This window comes from Ctenopharyngodon idella, chromosome 16 (assembly GCF_019924925.1).
Source record: "Ctenopharyngodon idella isolate HZGC_01 chromosome 16, HZGC01, whole genome shotgun sequence".
NCBI lineage: Eukaryota > Metazoa > Chordata > Actinopteri > Cypriniformes > Xenocyprididae > Ctenopharyngodon > Ctenopharyngodon idella.
The window spans coordinates 6,721,769-6,741,714 of NC_067235.1; the positions used below are offsets into that span (position 1 = coordinate 6,721,769).

The following is a 19,946-nucleotide window of genomic DNA, read 5'->3' on the forward strand; positions in this document are numbered from 1 at the left end:
TTTGTGGGAAAACCTTTTACAGTGCTTGAGTATTGTTGTCTTTTATTGCATATGATAATTCATACTCAGAAAGCAGAACTGAAATGATATTCATTACAAGATGATTAGTTAAAACATTTCAAATACACCTGCAGACTATTTTTCTAGACATGTATTACGCCATTGAGGATTTTTTTAAAATACTGTGTAAAAATCTCGTCTCGTCTCGTGAACTAATTCGTCACACCCCTAATATTTACAGAACAACCTGTATTTTAGAATTTAAAACTGTAATTTTCACAAAAACATACCATTTTAAAACTGTAAATTCAACAACCCATTTCTGCTGAATTAGGAAAGGCCACAAAGCTACTAAAATCTGTTTTGTACCTTGTAATATACTGACATCCACCATAATAACATGGGTATTAAAGAGAAAGACATGATGAATCAAAGTTTTTTATATGTCTAGCTGAGGTAAATATAATTCTAGAATATACAGAATACGCACAGTGTCATACAAACACAAAACAACATCATGGTAACACACATTTACACTAAAATAATGTAATAAATATTTAAGATATAACATAAAACCCTAATATACATGACTGATAACAAAAATTAAGAAGAAACAATTATTAAAAGGAAAAACCATCCAATTTAATTCTGGGAATGTCAGTATGCAGCTTTTTACTGTAAATGATTTGTTCTTTTTTACTTCCAGAACATTTTTTGGAACTTACTGTTAACCAATTTAACAGGTTTTTAATGTAGCATTTTTACAGTCTTTTACAGTTAAAATTACAATCATGTTTAGCAGTATTTGTTTGCTCTGGTGTCTCTTGCCCCTCCAGGCGAGGCGTGCTGCACCTTCATGAGAGTACTGGGATAGATGATCTGGGTTTGCCCCGCTGGCAACTCACCGCCTGCCTGGCCGTAGTCATCGTGGTCCTCTACTTCAGTCTGTGGAAGGGAGTCAAGACATCAGGAAAGGTTCGAGCTCTTACACAAACCCTAATGCATCTCTGCAGTCTAGACAAACTGATGTTTAGCTGGTGTAAGTTCACACAACCCCTCTAAAACAAACCAAACAAACCAGCCCAAATAGGCTAAGCAGACTAGGAAACCAGCTAACCAGAAAATTGCACTTTTGGCACTTTCCACAAACAGTATAGCAACAATAACTTAGTATAAGGATATCAGAAAATGGTGGTCATCATGGTCATCATGAGGCCAAAACATATATTTTATGAGCTGTTTTGTATTATATTTATTTGATAAGAGTTTTCACTCTTTTCATTTCATTTTTTTTTTTTTTTTTTTTTTTTTTTTGTAATGAGTGGAAATCATGCTGAAACGTGATTCTGCACAAAATGTGTAACACAATTTTTTTTGTTAAATAAAAGTAAAAAAAATAATAATAATTAACAAGAAAATTATTATCTGAAACTGAAACTTCTGAGGTGGGACAGATTAAAAGCCTCTTTGCATGCATTATTGTTATGTCAGGTAATAAAAATGTTACTAATATTTCTCATCACAAAAAACAAACAAAAAACAAATCAATGTTTCTGATCGATTAGACATGCTTGCAAATGTATCACAACACTACTCATAATTTTGTCAAAAATCTGGTTTGCAACCGTAATGCAACTTTTCTGTTTTTAGAAAATAAGTGAATAATAGACTTGCTTGGTAGTTGAAGCATCATAAAAATACGATGCATTGATAGGGTGACATTCATGAAATGTGTGTGCAGGTGGTGTGGATCACAGCCACAATGCCGTATGTCGTCCTCACTGTCCTGCTCCTGCGTGGAGTCACACTGCCTGGAGCCATCGATGGCATTAAAGCTTACCTGAGTGTGGACTTCCTGCGTTTGTATGATGCTCAGGTATGCACACACACACACACACACACACACACACACACACACCCACACACACACACACACACACACACATACACATACGTTGTGGGGACAAGATGTGGGGAAATTTTTTTGTTTGTTTGTTTTTTTGAAAATGTAAAAAGCAGATTCAGTTTTCTGTGATGGGTAGGTTTAGGGGTAGGGCTAGGGGATAGAATATACAGTTTGTACAGTATAAAAATCATTTAGCCTAATGGAAAGATTCCATGGATGTTCTTCATGGAACCATCAATGCCAGTAAAGAACCTCCAATGCCAATAAAGAACCTCTATTGGTAGCACTTTACTTAATGCCTTTATTTATAAGGCATTATAAATGCATTAATAATGCATTGAAATTCACTTTATAATGCATTTTATTGTCTCATGAATAATTGTAAACATAATATATATTATAATACTTATGTTACTCCTTTTGAAAGTATAATGCATTAAAACACATGACAAGCAACCAATTTCAGATGTAACAAGTAGTCTGCAAATATTATAATGCATTTTAACTTTGGTTACAATTATTTATGCAAAGATATAATGCATTATAATGTACAATTATGAATACCTTTATAATTCATTATATATGAAGGCCTGGTTTCACAAACATGGCTTAGATTAAGCCAGGATCAGGCCTTTTTTAAATGTGCCTCAGAAAAAACATTACTGATGTGCATCTTGAGACATATCTATTTTAAGATATGTCAGTGCAAGTTGTTTTCAGTTAAACAACTCAAACATTCATTTTAGTCTGGGACTAGACTTAAGCCTTGTCTGTGAAACCAGGCAAAAGGCTTTAAGTAAAGTGTGACCCCTTCATTTTTAAGAGTGTGCATCTGACAAAATTATCTATATATAAATTATCTATATACACTTTACAGTAAGGTTCATTAGTTAACATTAGTTAACTATATTAGTTAACATGAACTAATAATGAACTGCACTTCTACAGCATTTATTAATCTTTGTCAATGTTAATTTCAACATTTACTAATGCATTATTAAAATCTTCTTAACATTAGTTAATGCACTGTGAACTAACATGAACAAACAATGAACAACTGTATTTTCATTAACTAACGTTAACTAAGATTAGTAAATACAGTAACAAATGTATTGCTCATGGTTAGTTCATGTTAGTTAATATATTAACTAATGTTTATCTAATGAACCTTATTGCAAAGTGTTACCATTTATTCTAATAATTGTTTTATTCCAAAAATAAGCATCAAGAGTAGTAGGGTCAGCCTTTTCATACCATTAATATTATTAGCTATACATGCAGTCTATGATATTTCCTCATTAAGATTTTTAGAGAGGTCTCTTCTGCTCACCAAGGCTGCATTTATATGATCAAAAATACAGTAAAAAACAGTAATATTGTGAAATTACAAGTACAATTTAAAATTTTCCATTGTAATGTATTTTAAAATGTAATTTATTCCTGTGATCAAAGCTGAATTTTTTAGCATCATTACTCCAGTCTTCAGTGTCACATGATCCTTCAGAAATCATTCTAATATGCTGATTTGCTGCTCAGGAAACATTTCTCATTATTATCAATGCTGAAAACAATTGTGCCGCTTCATATTTCTGTGGAAACCATGATACATTTTACTTTTCAGGATTCTTTTATGAATAGAAAGTTCAAAAGAACAGCATTTATTTAAAATAGAAAAGTTTGTAACATTATAAATGTCGTTATTGTCACTTTTAATCAATTTACCGCAACCCTACTAAATAAAACAATTAAGTTCTTTTTAAAAAATCTGACCCCAATCTATTTAAACAGTAGTATGTAAACGTGTGTGTGTGTGTGTGTGTGTGTGTGCTTGTTTATATGATTCATGTGGACACAAATTTGTATAATGACATGGGTATTACGCTGGTATTACAACATAAACATGGTTTATGAGTCTCAGCAATTAAAATGGCTTAAAAAACATACAATGTTTTATTGAAATGTAAAAATGCAGAAAGTTTTCTGTGATGGGTAGGTTTAGGGGTAGGGTTAGTGTAGGGGATAGAATATACAGTTTGTACAGTATACTGTATACAGTAAAAAGCATTACATCCATGGAATGTCTTCATAATGATAGGTGCACCAACGTGTGTGCGTGTGTGTTTACGAATCAATCTCTTGAACGCCTCATAAGAATCGCTCATGTCATCGTCACAGAACGGCAGGTGAAGTTACTATTAGCCTTAAGTAAGTTTTTCCACGATCCACAATTCTTTCCCGGAGGACCACTTGGCAAAGAGACCTCAAAGCGGCAATTTCAGAATTAGATTAGACACATGTGTGCAGCAGCAATTTGCAAAATTACCCTGTATTCACAAGTGTCTTTCATCTTTCTGCTGAATGAGTTTCCTGCAATTATCTCTAATGATAGCTGTTGTGCGGCCCCTTTTGTGCGGCCGGCCGGGGCCGTTTTGTGTCGCAGGTCTGGATCGAGGCAGCCACACAGATCTGTTTTTCTCTGGGAGTGGGGTTTGGTGTGCTAATCGCCTTCTCCAGCTACAACAAATTCAGCAACAACTGTTATAGGTGAGCAAAGCCGAGTCATATACTGGAGCAATAACACAAACAGACACAGCGGGATTCACGAGTGACACACACACACACACACACACACACACACACACACAAACGCATTTTCTCACACTTTGTATTGCTGAATTAAAGCCCCTTTGATGCTTTTAAGCACAGAGGCTTTTTGCATGTTCATCTTGACATCGACTGTTTCATCAATATCAGGCTGAACAGAATAAAGCCGCCGATGTTTGTTGTGTTACAGAGACGCCATCATAACCAGCTCCATAAACTCTCTGACCAGCTTCTTCTCTGGGTTTGTCATATTCTCCTTCTTGGGTTACATGTCACAGAAGCACAACGTCGCTCTAGATAAAGTCGCCACAGATGGTGAGTGAGTGTGTTTGTATTGTGCACTCTCAAAAAAAGAAAAAAAAAAAAAGGTACAAAAGCTGTCACTGTGGCGGTACCAATTCAAAAGTAACTAATATGTATATTTAAGTACTAATATGTACATTTAGGGTACTAAATCTGCACATTTTAGGGGTAAATAAGGTACAAATGTGTACCTTCTGAAAGGGTAGGCTAATGCCCCAGTGACAGCTTTTGTACCTTTTTTCCTGAGTCATGTCATTGAACCGGTGCAGCTTACATTGACATTAGTTAATGCATTGCTACATTTATTAATGTTCATTTCTACAGGTAGCAGATTTTTAACATTTCAAGTTGTATAAATTAACATTTACATTTATTCATTTAGCAGATGCTTTTATCCAAAGCGACTTACAAATGAGATTATTACGTTAAGAATACATTAAGAAATTAACAAGTTATGCCTATTTCTGGGGCAATCCAGTTTTATTTTCAATTTTCATTATACTTAACTAAAATTTCCTAAAACAGGAAATTAGTGTAATGCAAAAAAAAAAAAAAAAACAGAATTTAATTATGTACTGTAGCATATGGAATTGAATTTAAACTTTTTAGGTAATAGTAATATTATTAATAGTACTATTAATATTTTATACATATTCGATACATACTAAATGCTTCATGTCCTCTGTGAAATAAACATGAGGCTTAACCTTCAGAGTCACATGAGCCGGTGTTTGCTGTGACATACTCTTCCTAAACACCAGAGTCTCGAGACAAAGAATTATTTCTCTTTATCCTGAGCGCAAAATCAATATGTGGGATGGAGAATGTCAGTGGAATTCAAACATGTCGATTTGTCTGATTCTCAGCAGCATTTCTGTTGGTCTGATTCGTATATTCTGGAACAAATGTAAAACCTTTTGATCACAGACCTCTGCCTAAATGCTTTAAAATAATTTTGCAGACAAATAGGCTATATGCTATGATTCAAAAGTTTGGGGTATGTAAAATCTGTATGTTTTTGAAAGAAGTCTCTTTTGCTCACCAAGGCTAAATTTATTTAATTAAAAATACAGCAAAAACAGTAATATTATGACATATTAAATAACTGTTTTCTATATGAATATATTTTAAAATCTAATTTATTCCTGAATTTCCTGTCTAGGTGTCACTTGATCCTTCAGAAATCATTCTAATATGCTGATTTGCTGCTAAAGAAAAAATTCTTATTATTATCAATGTTGAAAACAGTTTAGATGTTTCATATTTTGTGAAAACCATGATACATCTTTTTTTTCAAGATTCTTTGATGAATAGAAAATTCAAAAGAACAGCATTTATATGAAATACATTTTTTTTAATAACATTATAAATGGCTTTACTGTTAAATCATTTTCATACAGTGTGTTGGTATATAATTTGTATTGATATGATTATGATATTCTACAAAAATATAGACTATTACAGTAACTTCAGTGCATTGAATTCAGAGCTGCTCTCAGCGGTTTTTAATGCATTGTAAAGGTGTTGAATCTTTGCTCTTTGCTTCTCTCCAGGTCCTGGTCTTGTGTTTATTATTTACCCAGAAGCCATTGCTACACTCCCAGGTTCATCAGTGTGGGCTGTAATCTTCTTCATCATGCTGCTCACTTTAGGAATCGACAGTGCTGTGAGTCTATGTGATCGACTTATTCTGTCCATCTTACCTGCTCAATCTGAAACAAAAGTCCAGGTTGCATGTATTTACTGTATCAGTACAGTACAGTGTTACTTAAAGGGATAGTTCACCCAAAAATGAAAATTTTGTCATCATTTACTCACCCTCAAGTTGTTCCAAACCTGTATGAATATTTTTAAGGATATGGGTAACCAAATAGTTTATGGACCCTATTGACTTCAATAGTATGGAAGATGAAAGTCAATGGGGCCCATAAACTGTTTGGTTACCGAAATTCTTCAAAATGTCTTCTTTTGTGTAAATGATGACAGAATTTTCATTTTGGGGGGAACTATCCCTTTAATGCTATAAACGATGTAATGAATGGATGCTAATAAACACAATGCTCTGTCCTCATAGCATGGTAAATCCCAGCAGTATAACCGAAGCTGAACTCTGTTTTTCAGATGGGAGGGATGGAGTCTGTAATCACGGGACTCATCGACGAATTCAAATTCCTGCACAAACACAGAGAGCTCTTCACACTCTTCATCGTAGTTTCCACGTTCCTCATCTCTCTCATCTGTGTCACAAACGTATGTGAGAGACAAACAGTCCTTAATGAGACCGCTCTCATCTAATGAGCTTTTCATCTGATTATGAAGAGTCTCTCAAAGACTTATGGGGTGAATGTGTCGAATCTCTCTGTTTATCGTGATCATGTTCTTCTCTTTGGTTTCGTCTCATCTCACTTCTCTCTCCAGGGCGGCATCTATGTGTTTACCCTGTTGGACCACTTTGCTGCCGGGACATCGATTCTGTTTGGAGTGTTGATTGAGGCCATTGGCATCGCCTGGTTTTACGGTGAGGCTGATTCCTCTTCTTACATGTCCAGTGAAGCTGATGTGGCATTAAGGCTCTGATGGGCTTTCAAACGGCTGTGCTCTGGGGCCGCTTGCGCTCATTAGGCTCCCAGGGTTCCTCATATGTGGCTTATGGACTCATATCTGTCTGGAATGTGGATTTGAAAAACCACTTATGAATTTGCCATTCAATTTTAACTCTATTTTGATCTAACGTAATGCACTAAAATGACAAAAACTAAAATTGAAATAAAAATTAATAAAAAATATAACTAATAAAAATGACAAAAACACAAGAAAATTACTAAAACTTGAACTAAAATGAAAATAGGAAATATAAAAATAAAAACGAATTAATAATAATAATGATAAAAATGATAATAGCATCCCAATGATACAAAAACGACACTGGTTGTAATGACTATACCATGACTATACCAATAACTATACATGGTCCTATTGGTAGTGTTTGTGGCATATCTTGAAATACAATATTTTTTTAACCATCTGAATGATAGTCCTCTGGGCCAATGAAGAGAAATTATGATTACTTACCATTAACCACAAAAGTAATATTAGAAGTTAGTCAGAATGAATATTTTAAAATTTGGCACTAAATAGACACTTTTGCATCTGCCTGAAGTAGAAACAAGAGCCAAATTAGATTGCTCAAGCATTTGACATTAATGTCTTTAAAGAGCTAGAAATATTATTTTTGTTTTTGAATAATAATGTGCACATGGCAGGTCCTATTAGTAGTGGTTGTGGCGTATCTTGAATACGATATTTTTTTTTATGAAAGACAGATGAAAAAAAAAGAGATTATTTTGTACATTTCGACATTATTTTCAAACAACATTTCTAGAACCACAAAAGTAATATCACAAGTTAGTCCAATGTGTAACTATTTTACGTTTGGGCAAATCATGACTAAACTGTATGAATTTGAAATCTCATTTGTAAGTTTTCAGACGATCTGCTTATGCCCCAGTGACGGTTATGTTCAGGGGTGGACCGTGCTTTTTTTCCCCAAAAAATCATATGTATTTGTACAATTCACACTGTACAAGTTTGTACGAAATCGCCACCTTGTAAAATGTTTTCCCATGACATCTGGTTGGTTAGTCAGAGTGAATATTTTCACTTTTGGAGCTAAACAGAGGCATCTGTCTGAAGTGGAAACAAGAGCCACAGTGCTCAAGCATTTTTATATTAGTATTTAGCCATTATTTTATCCCTTAATCAAATATTTACAATTTACAAATATACAATATCATCAAAACTTTTTTTTTAAGGTAGGTGACATTTGGTTAACTGTGCTATAGGGTGGACAAAGACTATTGTGGTTACATAACACTGTACGATTGTATCATGAAAATTACGGTTAGAAATTCTTTTCAAATACTCAACCCTTAAACGTTTCATACAGTACATTGACTTCATCTGCGAAAAGCCATTTCTTTGCCTTTGGCAAAGTGGCATGTGGTTGGAGGAATGTGAACTTTGCAAACATACCTGAGGCAACAAACAATTCTTGGAGACCTGAACTTCAGCGTGACTCCATAAGCTCAGGACTGAGAGATCAGCATCAGAGAGCAATGTCTGAACCTCTGGATCTTGAGACAGCAGGTCACAGGCTGCTGCTGTCAGTGAGGCCAAGACCAACCAGCCTGAGGCTTCAGTGGCCTTTTTGGAAGTTCCATTTTCTGGAGAACACCTGTGCCTTTGGCCCTCTGCTCGTGACACAGCTCTGCTCTCGCTGTCTGCTGCATTCAGACATCAAGCCTTGATCAAAGCCCTGCGGCCAACCAGACTCACAAAGCAAGAGATCTACTATACATGGAAGCCACTATGATGTTTGCTTCCAATCAGTTTGTCATTTTGATTTTTCTTAAAAACCAAGTGCACAGCTCAAAGTGATACTGTTTCAAGTGGAGCATTGCTTAATGGTGTCATTCAATATTACCACATTCATACATTAAAATAAGGTTTTAAGTCAAGTATGCCTATGAAGTATATGGGATATAAAGGGGGCAGTTTTCATAGTTATTATGTTTTCCTTCATAACTCACTGGCTACTACAAATCTACATGTCATTTTTGACATATCATGAGAAATATTTATATGTTCCAAATGTGCACTACCATTCAAATGGTTATTAAGATTTTTTTTTTAAGAAATTAATAATTTTATTCAGCAAGGATGGCATTAAATTGATCAAAAGTGACAAGAAAGACATTTTTAATGTTACAAAAAAAAAAAAAAAAAAAAAAATCTGTTTTAAATAAATGCTGTTCTTTTGAACTTTATCAAAGGATTATGAAAAATAAAATATATCACCACAAAAAAAAAAAAAAGCTTTTTTAAACTGATGATAATAAGAAATGCTTCTTTAGCAGCAAATCAGCATATTAGAATGATTTCTGAAGGATCATGGGACACTGAAGACTGAAAATTCAGCTTTGCATGACAAGAATAAATTACATTTAAAATATATATTACAGTAGCAAACAGTTATTTTAAATTGTAATCATATTTTAGTATTACTGTTTTTACTGTATTTTTTATCAAATAAAAGCAGCCTTGGTGAGCAGAAGAGATTTTTTTTTTCAAAATCATTGAAAAATCTTACGGACCCGAAACTTTTGAGCAGAGAAAGGACAGATCAGGGTTCACAAGATGCCAATGTTACAATTGATTGTCACAGTGGTTGGAGACAATTGTAACACTTGAAAAATAAATGATATGAATCCACTGTATGTGTGTTTAAAGCACGTATTGTGCCTTTTTAAATGTTCAAAATGGGTTAAATCCTTTCTGCTGAAATAAATGGAACATATGTAAAAGAAAAGAACTGTTCAAATAGATATTTTGATTGAAAAAAAAAAATACATTTTAAAGCATCAGTTTTCAATTAAGTTATAACATTTTTTTGTTAATGCCGACCTCACAGCCATGACAATATCTCTGATTTGTATGGTAAGAGCTGCAGTATCAGCGACATTTTTGTTCATATTTAACAAACTACCACAACAGATATTAGTTTGGATTCAAAGGAATCAACACTTTGAAGAGCAGAAGAGAAATATTTGAAATGAAATCATTTGAACTTCACCTTCAGGACATTTACTAATGTGTGTTTTTAGGAGTGGATCGCTTCAGTGATGATATCCAGGAGATGATTGGACAGAGACCCGGCCTCTACTGGAGACTGTGCTGGAAGTTTGTTAGCCCGTGTTTCCTCTTGGTACGTTTACAATCACAATTCCTCTGTCAATAACAATGCAAATAATTCCATGCCATTTGTATCATGAAACTCCTTTATTTATCATTAAACAATGCTTGTTTTCTCTTCCCCTCATTCAGTTCATGGTTGTTATCAGTTTTGCGACGTTCAACCCTCCAAAGTATGGTACATATTATTTCCCCACATGGGCGACAATGGTGGGTTGGTGTCTGTCCATATCATCTATGATCATGGTGCCTCTCTACGCCATTTACAAGTTCTGTTCTCTGCCAGGAAGCTTTTGTGATGTAAGTATTCCAGATGGTGAATATGCAAAAAAAATTAATGAAATGAATTAAGTCAAGTCACATTTATTTTTATAGCGCTTTCAATAATCAATAATGCAAACTTCATCAATTATGAAAATTACAATTTCAGCTGTAAAGCAGCTCTACTGAAGACAATAGTGTCATTGTTCAGCTTAATTTAGTTCAATAAAATTGTTGATGTTACAAAGTTAGTGTCATTATCAGTTCAGCTCAATTCAATTAAAATGTTGTTCTCATCCAATAGAGGGTATGCACATGATGTCACAGTAGGTGGGAGTCACTGCGGTTACACCCACTCAGTGGCAAAAAGACTGAGTGGCAGCATTAGTGTTCAGATGTGAAAACACACACAAACAGAAAAGAAAAAAAAAACATTAATAATAATACTGAAGCCTTACAACTTTATAACAGTCATAAAATACAAGACAGCAATACAATGTTCAACATTAAGATAATCCATAAATTAAAATTAATTAAGTATTTAGTATTAAGACAATCATTTTCAAATACAAACTGCGGAAGAGAGTTCCAGAGACCGAGCAGCACCGCTGAACACTCTGGACCCCATAGTGGTTAGACGAACAGTAGGTATAACAAGGGAAACAATTGAGGAAGATTTAAGAGTGCGGGTGGGAATATAAATGTGAAGCAAATCAGAGATATATGAGGGTGCAAGATTGTGCAGAGCTTTAAAAGTGAAAAGCTGAATCTTGTACTCTACTCTAAAGAACAGAAGAGATGTGCTCAATGGAACAGATTCTAATGATTATGCGGGCGCCTGAGTTCTGGACCAAATGAAGTTTATGGAGAAGTTTGAGAGGCAACTCAAATATAGAAGAGATTACACTAATCAATGCATGAATTAACTATAGCATGTACAAGAATGGCTGTGGCATTGGTTGTGAATGGACAAAGACTGATATTTCGTAAGTGGAAATATGCGAACCAAGCGCCATTATTAATGTATGGGTAACACTTTACAATAAGGTTCATTAGTTAACTACATTAGTAAACATGAACTAATAATGAACTGCACTTATACAGCATTTGTTAATCTTTGTTAATGTTTACTAATGCATTATTAAAATCTTGTTAACATTAGTTAATGCACTGTGAACTAACATGAACAAACAATGAACAACTGTATTTTCATTAACTAATGTTAACTAAGATTAGTAAATTCAGTAGCAAATGTATTGCTCATGGTTAGTTCATGTTAGTTAATACATTAACTAATGTTTAACTAATGAACCTTATTGTAAAGTGTTACCAATGTATGTTTCAAAAGACAAGCTACTATCAAGGATGACACCCAAACTCTTAACCTGAGAAGACAGGTAAATTATGAAATTATCAATAGTAAGTGTTAAAAAGCTGTCAAATGTTGCCAAATTGCATTTAGTGCCAACAAGAAGAACCTCAGTTTTATCAGTATTTTGCTTGAGAAGCGAGAACCGGATTTTTGAACAGTCCAAGAGAGGAGAAGAAAGAACAGTAAAATTAGGCTTGGAGGACAAACAGACAAATAGAGTGTCATCCGCATAGCAGTGGAAAGTAATACCAAATTTCCTAAAAATATGACTAAGAGGTAATAGGTAGATAATAAATAAAAGAGGGCCCAAAACAGAGCCTTGAGGAACACCAGTGGTAACAGATGATGAATGTGATCTGAAATTGGACAAATTGAGTGAGACTGGAGAAATAGGATCTAAACCAAGTGAGAGGGAAATACCAATAAAGATCTATCTAAAATAACTTGATTAGAAATGGTATCAAAGGTCACACTTAGATCAAGCAAGATAAGTATAGTTAAGAGTCCAGAATCAGCCACCATTAACAGATCATTGGTAACCTTTACAATGGCAGTCTCTGTACTATGTAATGGATGGAAACCAGACTGAAGTTGTTGAAACATTGTTTTTTTAAAAGGTGAGCATGAACCTGAGCTGCAACAGTCTTTTCCAACATTGATTGTAAAAATAGTTTCAACAAACTATCTTTTTACAGACTGCTGAATGCTATAGAAAAGAGAACCAAATAGACCACTGCAATTCACAGAAACAATTTAAAATGGATGGATGGACAGACAGACAGACAGATAGACAGACAGACAGACAGTCAGACAGATAGATTTTAAACTTTTAAAGTTTATACAAAATATATTGAAAGGACCAGAATATCCATTGATGTCCTCATCACTTTAATTTTGCATTTAATTTTCTGCAAACCCCGTCTTGAAGAAAGACCAAGCATCAGGCCAAATTTATTTGTATAGCGCTTCTCAATACACCGTTTACAGAAAGCTTCAAAGAAAGTCATAATGTTATGTCTATAATGCCTTAGTGCTTTAACAAGTAAAAGGGCCGGGTGATATGACGATAACAATGATATAAGTGATCATCTGGATTTTTTTTTTTTCATCTTACTATATTGCATTTATAGTGTTGTTTAGCGGATAAAGTGTACACAGGCTTTGCTTTATATTTCCCTGTCATCGATTAATGCATGAAACACGATTCCTGGCCACATGTCAGTGTGCATGGACCACTAGTTCTTTGTAAATTTGTAAGGATCATTGTCGAGTTCAACTGTATTTAATTTAAGAAGATAATCATTTGTTTTACTCCCGTTTTTGTAGTTTTCCCTTCTAAAACCAGTCATGTTGCAGGATGTTTTGCCACATGTTAACGTCACTTTCCCGCCACAGACCAGCTGAGGCGGGAAAGTGACATTAATGCATACCCTCTATAGTGTCAGAGCAGCTGAATTGATAATATTACTCAATATTAATTGTCTTTTTTAAACCTACTAATAGAACTACTTCTAAATATTCATCACTATGCAGAAATCATAATGCATTCTTGTTTTATATTAACGTCCTTGCATTCATCTTTTTGTTTGCATGATTTTGTGTGAATGTGTTGTGCTATTATCTAAACAGAAACTGGCATATGCCATCACTCCAGAGACTGAACATCACTTGGTGGAGCGTGGGGAGGTCCGGCAGTTCACGGTAAGATCTTATTTCCAGGATCATGGGTGGGGAAAAAAAATCAGACAGCTGTTTCATGTGTACAAGGAAGATTACATAAATTTTATGGGTGAACTTTCAATTATGCTAAACATGACATTTTACTGCTCCGTTATCACAGATACATGACTTTTAGGGCAGTTCGATCCTCAGTGCAGATATGCTGGGATTGTTTTAGCCTCACTAATATTCCTTCATAAAAGCAGAACTTTTCAGTGATGCATCTGTAAACATCTGATCTGTGTACCTGTTTTCAATCTCTTATACACTTATACAGCGTTTATTAATCTTTGTTAATGTTAATTTCAAGATTTACTAATACGTTATTAAAATCTTGTTAACATTAGTTAATGCACTGTGAACTAACATGAACAAACAATGACAATTAAACAATTAACTAACGTTAACGAAGATTAGTAAATACAGTAACAAATGTATTGCTCATGGTTAGTTCATGTTAGTTAATACATTAACTAATGTTTAACTAATGAACCTTATTGTAAAGTGTTACCACTTTTAGTTTTAATTAAATTTTATGAATTAAACAGCTTGTAAACATACTTTATCACAAGAAAAACTGAAATAACATGTTATATAGAATCTTTTTGGCATATAGGGTTCTTAAGTTGAGTCAAGAACACTAGGGTTCTATATAGAACCTTTTTTCTAAGGGTATGTTTACACAATAACAATGTTCTAAAAACTGAAAAGTTTTTCCTTTGCGTTTTCTGGCATACAGACGACAACGTTAAAACATCAAAACGATCCCCATTCACATGGATCTGCAAAAATAACAAAAAACGCTGTATTATGCAGCCAGGCCAGTAGTTGGCAATGTCACTTTGTAAAGAAACACTACAGGCTGAACACGTAATGCGCATGCCATTTTCACACATTCATATTTTTGTAATTTATACAGAGATGATAACTAGCACTTTTAAACTCGTTTTTAAAAGTTTGTGTTTTCAGGCCCCCAAAATGCTGTTGTCGTGTAAATGAATGGCCAAAACACAAAATGTTTTCCGTTTGTAGTTGAATACGGTGTTGGGTAAATGGCCCTTAAGAGTGCATATCTTCAGTAAAGCATCCTCAAAACAATATATGTTGTGAAAAGCGCTATATAAACATGACTTGTTTCTCACAGCTTCATCACTGGCTGGTGGTTTGAGCGTCCCTTTACATGGAGGTAATGAAGGCACTGGAGGACTTGGCTTGACAAGAGCAATGTGTGTCAGTGCCAACAGAAGCGTATTACTAGTTGTTTCTTTCTCGCATAATCGGACGTGGCTGTTTCGTGACTTCGATCACAATGTGGTTGACATTCTGTCAGTACCAGTTTTACTCTCAGTATACGATGACTGTTATGATGGCTGATGTTGTCCCCACTGACTGTTTGTTTATTGTTTATTTATTTCTTCTTTTTTTTTGTGATCAGAGTACAACTGAGCCTTATTGATAAATGTGATTGAAGTGTCAAAAATTGTACAAAATAGATCTTTAGCAACACTAAAGTTTAGAAAAGTGTAAATAGTGCTATTGCAAAAATAAATCTATCCTCTTTGTGTCTGAGAAGTGCAAATGTATTTATGAATGATCAGCAAAGTTCAGTTGATCACAAGTTTCATGCTTGCTTACAATATCGATTATTTGCATATTTGATGCACATATGATGTCCCAGAGAAGAGCTCTCTTCACTGAAAACTTTAGATTGCAATAAAGTTTAACCATTGGTCATTTTAAATCTGTTTAAGGGGCGCCAACAATTGCTCCATGTTTGCAGAACTGCAGAAAAATCAGTCTGTAGGCAACAACATGCAGAGGGTCAGTCAATGGTTCATTTTGTGGGTTATTTGCATACATCTTTGCATTTACTTCAAGCAGTGGTAATCTTTCAAATGACAAAACACAGCGGCATTTATGGGATTTCTGTCACACTGAATGTTCTTATCCACAACTGTATTACTGGACTACTGGAGATTTATTTACATGAAGGTTTATTACGAATATTTGAAGTCTTTAAATTTAATGATTTCAGTGCCTGCTGAAATTTGTCAACTACTAAAATGTCAATAAAAAGTGTTTATGTAAAAAAAAAAAAAAGAAAAGAAAAAGAAAAAAAGGAATTTGATTTTGTTTCTTAACACAAACATTTCATGTTGTTGGAGTCAATATTTGTGGAAGAGAAGTGCTGATTACATCTGGTCATATCACAATATAGGCAATAATATACAAAAGTGTCAAGTTTCTACTGAAACAAATTCAGTTCATTTCATAAAAATTTATTCTACTATATACCCAGCTAACAGGGAATGTTCTGAGGCTTACATTCTGGCAAGGCTCTCTCAAAGTTATGAACAAACATTCTTCCAGTTAATAGAAAGTTTATTCACAGTTATCTGGTCTTTAATAACGTTCCCAAAATGTTAGCACACAAATGTTGTTTATATTTTTCTAAAACATTTTAGCTGGATGTTTGTCTAACATATTTTAAATGTTACTAATTGTTTCGGAATGTTCAGAACATTCAAAAGTACTGTTCCAATAATGTTTGCAAAATGATAAAATGGAATGTTCCCTTAACATTTGCATAACCAAGAAAAAAAGTTAAGGCATTTAAAAAAAACTTCAGAACTTAATATGAACATTAGCAAAATGTTCTTAGAACATGTTTTTGTTAGCTGGGTATATTGTAGATACATAAAACGGAGTCCAAAACTACACAGTACTGCAACTCCATCAGGATGGAAACTATAAACAAATTTTAAATATTTTCAAGAATATCGAAGTAAATGAACTTTTCATTTCTCAACTTTACCATTTCTCAGGCTTTTGTTCATTCATTGTTCTATACAGTAAATGATTCTCATTGCTAATTATTTTATTTTGAAATGACATCTGTATAAAAAAAATGGTCTTCTAATCTATTTATCATTTGTTATGAAATCTAGATCTTTAATACAAAGTAGGAACTTTATTATATCACATATACAACAGGAATACAACAGATTCAAAACCAACTCTTCCTACAGTGTCTGTGTGAGTGAACACAGGAAAACATTTGCATCAGTCTGTAAAAACATGGTAACAGACACAAAAGTAAATGCATCTGTAATTAGAACTGACTTCTATTGAAAGAGCAGTAGCACTTTATTTTACAGTCCTGTTCCGCATGCACATATTATGTACTTATTATAGCAATTAACTGGGTTATAACTCTGAACCTGTCCCTAAACCTAACCTTAACCCATGTACTTACCTTATATTACAGTACTTTCTTGAATAACCACACTGTAATTACACTTTAAGTACACATAAACTGTAAAATAAAGTATAACCAATAAAGCATTACTGTAACCATGATTTTGGCTTGTTTATACAAAAGTATTTTCTATGGTAATCAACAGCATGTGACAGATGTTGTCAATAATGTTTAACTTGTATTGAACCCAGAATATTGTCAATACCTTTAGATCGCAAGTTTCAAACTAAAATGTGTTAATATGACTAATGTGATCAGCATTTTTAATCAAAATAACTTCCCCTCCCTCTTTCAGCAATATCTCTTCTCTGATGATGTGTTTACTGGCACAAGGGCAGGACAACCTGTCACTCACATAGATGGCAAACCACAACCATCCAATCAATTCCCCATGGACAAAATCACATTTTACATCTACATTTTTTCTTGTAAGCTGCTTCACTCAGATATATGTCACAATATGAAAGAAAAGACTATCGCAGCTTCCGTATCATGCCAGATTTAAAGATACATTCAGTATTGTCATAAATAGTTTATAGCATATGATTAAACATTCCTATATATATATATATAAACTGCTCTTCTTATTCAGAGTCATTTCTAAAGTGTGTGTTTCATCTGACTGTGATTGAACTCAGATCTTCTTGCTCTTACATGGTGACCCCTTCTGGATAATTTTTTTCATCCTTTTTTACCCCTTGAATTATCATTTTGGTCAATTTTTGGAGTAACTGGCTGTTGGACGGCCTCCATTGAAAAAAATTACAATTTATACATTCCATCTTAGTTTTTTTCATTTAATGAGGATGTGGCAGTGCATCTCTTGTTTGATACATGCTCATATTCATGCTGATGTTTCAGTTCATGCTGATATAATCAACACAAAGAAATTATATTAAATTATAAAAATGCAACAACAACAACAAAAAAGTCTTAATATATTAGATAAAATATTAAACTCACAATTTAAGATTGAAATCACCAGTTGATCACTAATCACTTCTTTCACTAATTTTTTATCACAATGTCACTTTGAAGTGAATGTGGTGATATTAAAGGAACACTCCACTTTTTTTAAAATAGGCTCATTTTCCAACTCCCCTAGAGTTAAACAGTTGAGTTTTACCGTTTTCTAATCCATTCAGCCGATCTCCGGGTCTGGCGGTACCACTTTTAGCATAGCTTAGCATAGTTCATTGAATCTGAGTAGACCGTTAGCATCTTGTTAAAAAATGACCAAAGAGTCTTAATATTTTTCCTATTTAAAAACTTGACTCTTCTGTAGTTACATCGTGTACTAAGACCGACGGAAAATGAAAAGTTGTGATTTTCTAGGCCGATATGGCTAGGAACTATACTCTCATTCCGGCGTAATAATCAAGGAACTTTGCTGCCGTACCATGGCTGCAGCAGGCGCAATGATATTACGCAGCGCCTGTGACCCACTGCTTGCACAGGGAGCGTGCCTTGCAACCATGGAGACATTTGTGAGAGACGCTGCGTAATATCATTGCGGCTGCTGCAGCCATGGTACGGCAGCAAAGTTCCTTGATCATTCCTTGATCAAGAATATTGAAACTCTTTGGTCATTTTTTAACGAGATGCTAACGGTCTAATCAGATTCAATGAACTATGCTAAGCTATGCTAAAAGTGGTAACGCCAGACCCGGAGATCGGCTGAATGGATTTGAAAAACGGTAAAACTGTTTAACTCTAGGGGAGTTGGAAAATTTTCAAAAAAAGTGGAGTGTTCCTTTAAAATGATACACGCTTAAAAATAAAGACTGCAAAAGGGGAATGCCATAGAAGAACCATTTTTGATCTTGAACAAATCTTTAAGTGAATAGTTCTTAAAATAACCCTTTTTTTCTTAGTGTGAAGAAAATTTTAGTAATCTAAAGAATCTTTTTCCAATATAAAGGCCTTTTGTGGAGTGTACTATGGTTTGAATGGATGTTGCCATTTTTTATCCATTTTTGTGGGAGTTTTGTTTCATTCTACAATGAAAAAATGACCATTTATTACAAGTGCAAAAGTGCAAAGATTTACAAAACATGTCCACTGCAACAAAGACTGCTATCAATTAAAACAATATAATTTAAATACTCTCAGTGTGGGACGGTTGAATTGAATTGCTGGTTGTTGTGATTAGATGCATGTTTTTGTGCTGAAATACCAAATGCAAAAGTGCTGCAACTGTTAAGATACTGCATAACAGGAAAGAACTCTTCTGCTGTAGGGAAACTTAAGCACATTAAAGTCAGCACGGAATGGAATGGAAGTTGTCTTTTCTTCCCTATTGTGCACTGTTGGAGCCAGAGGGGTGTTTATATGTATGTGTGCGTTAAAAGTACCATTCCGGTAGCAAGATGCTGAACTAAATGAAGATAAATGTCTTGGCGTCTGGCATGTTTTTTGAACCAGTCAGATAAGAGTAAATTGAGAGTCAAAGAGAACTTCGTTTGATTCGCTACAAGAAGAAGGTAGACCCGCCTTCCTCATGTTTGCAAAACTCAGTGAGTGGGAGAATCGTGCCAAAACTGTAAGCACAGCTAGAGAAAGACAAACCAGTACGTATCAGGTTATTTCAGGAACTTCTTGCCCTACGTACTCAAGTCATTTAGACATTTGCAACAGTTTCTTTTTTTACACATACAGATTGGTTCTACGCAGTCAAACCATTGTGCAGTTCTTTAAACCAGGGGTTTTCAACCTTTTACGGCACGCGCCCCCCTACGTTTATCTAATTTCACTGGAGCCCATTTGAAGTA

At 34.3% G+C, this 19,946-nt stretch overlaps 1 protein-coding gene across 1 annotated transcript in view; it reads left to right on the forward strand.

Annotated features, from left to right (window-relative positions):
* slc6a3 (solute carrier family 6 member 3) overlaps nt 1-17,176 on the forward strand; it is a 28,633-nt gene extending 11,457 nt beyond the window's left edge. Inside the window, exons 5-15 of the mRNA XM_051866813.1 lie at nt 837-975; nt 1,742-1,876; nt 4,347-4,450; nt 4,701-4,825; nt 6,367-6,479; nt 6,935-7,063; nt 7,232-7,331; nt 10,477-10,577; nt 10,697-10,864; nt 13,827-13,898; nt 15,061-17,176. Coding sequence (XP_051722773.1) covers nt 837-975; nt 1,742-1,876; nt 4,347-4,450; nt 4,701-4,825; nt 6,367-6,479; nt 6,935-7,063; nt 7,232-7,331; nt 10,477-10,577; nt 10,697-10,864; nt 13,827-13,898; nt 15,061-15,084 — 1,210 coding nt within the window. The 3' untranslated portion in view covers nt 15,085-17,176. The remainder of the gene's footprint in view (nt 1-836; nt 976-1,741; nt 1,877-4,346; nt 4,451-4,700; nt 4,826-6,366; nt 6,480-6,934; nt 7,064-7,231; nt 7,332-10,476; nt 10,578-10,696; nt 10,865-13,826; nt 13,899-15,060) is intronic.
* Nucleotides 17,177-19,946: the final 2,770 nt, after the last annotated feature.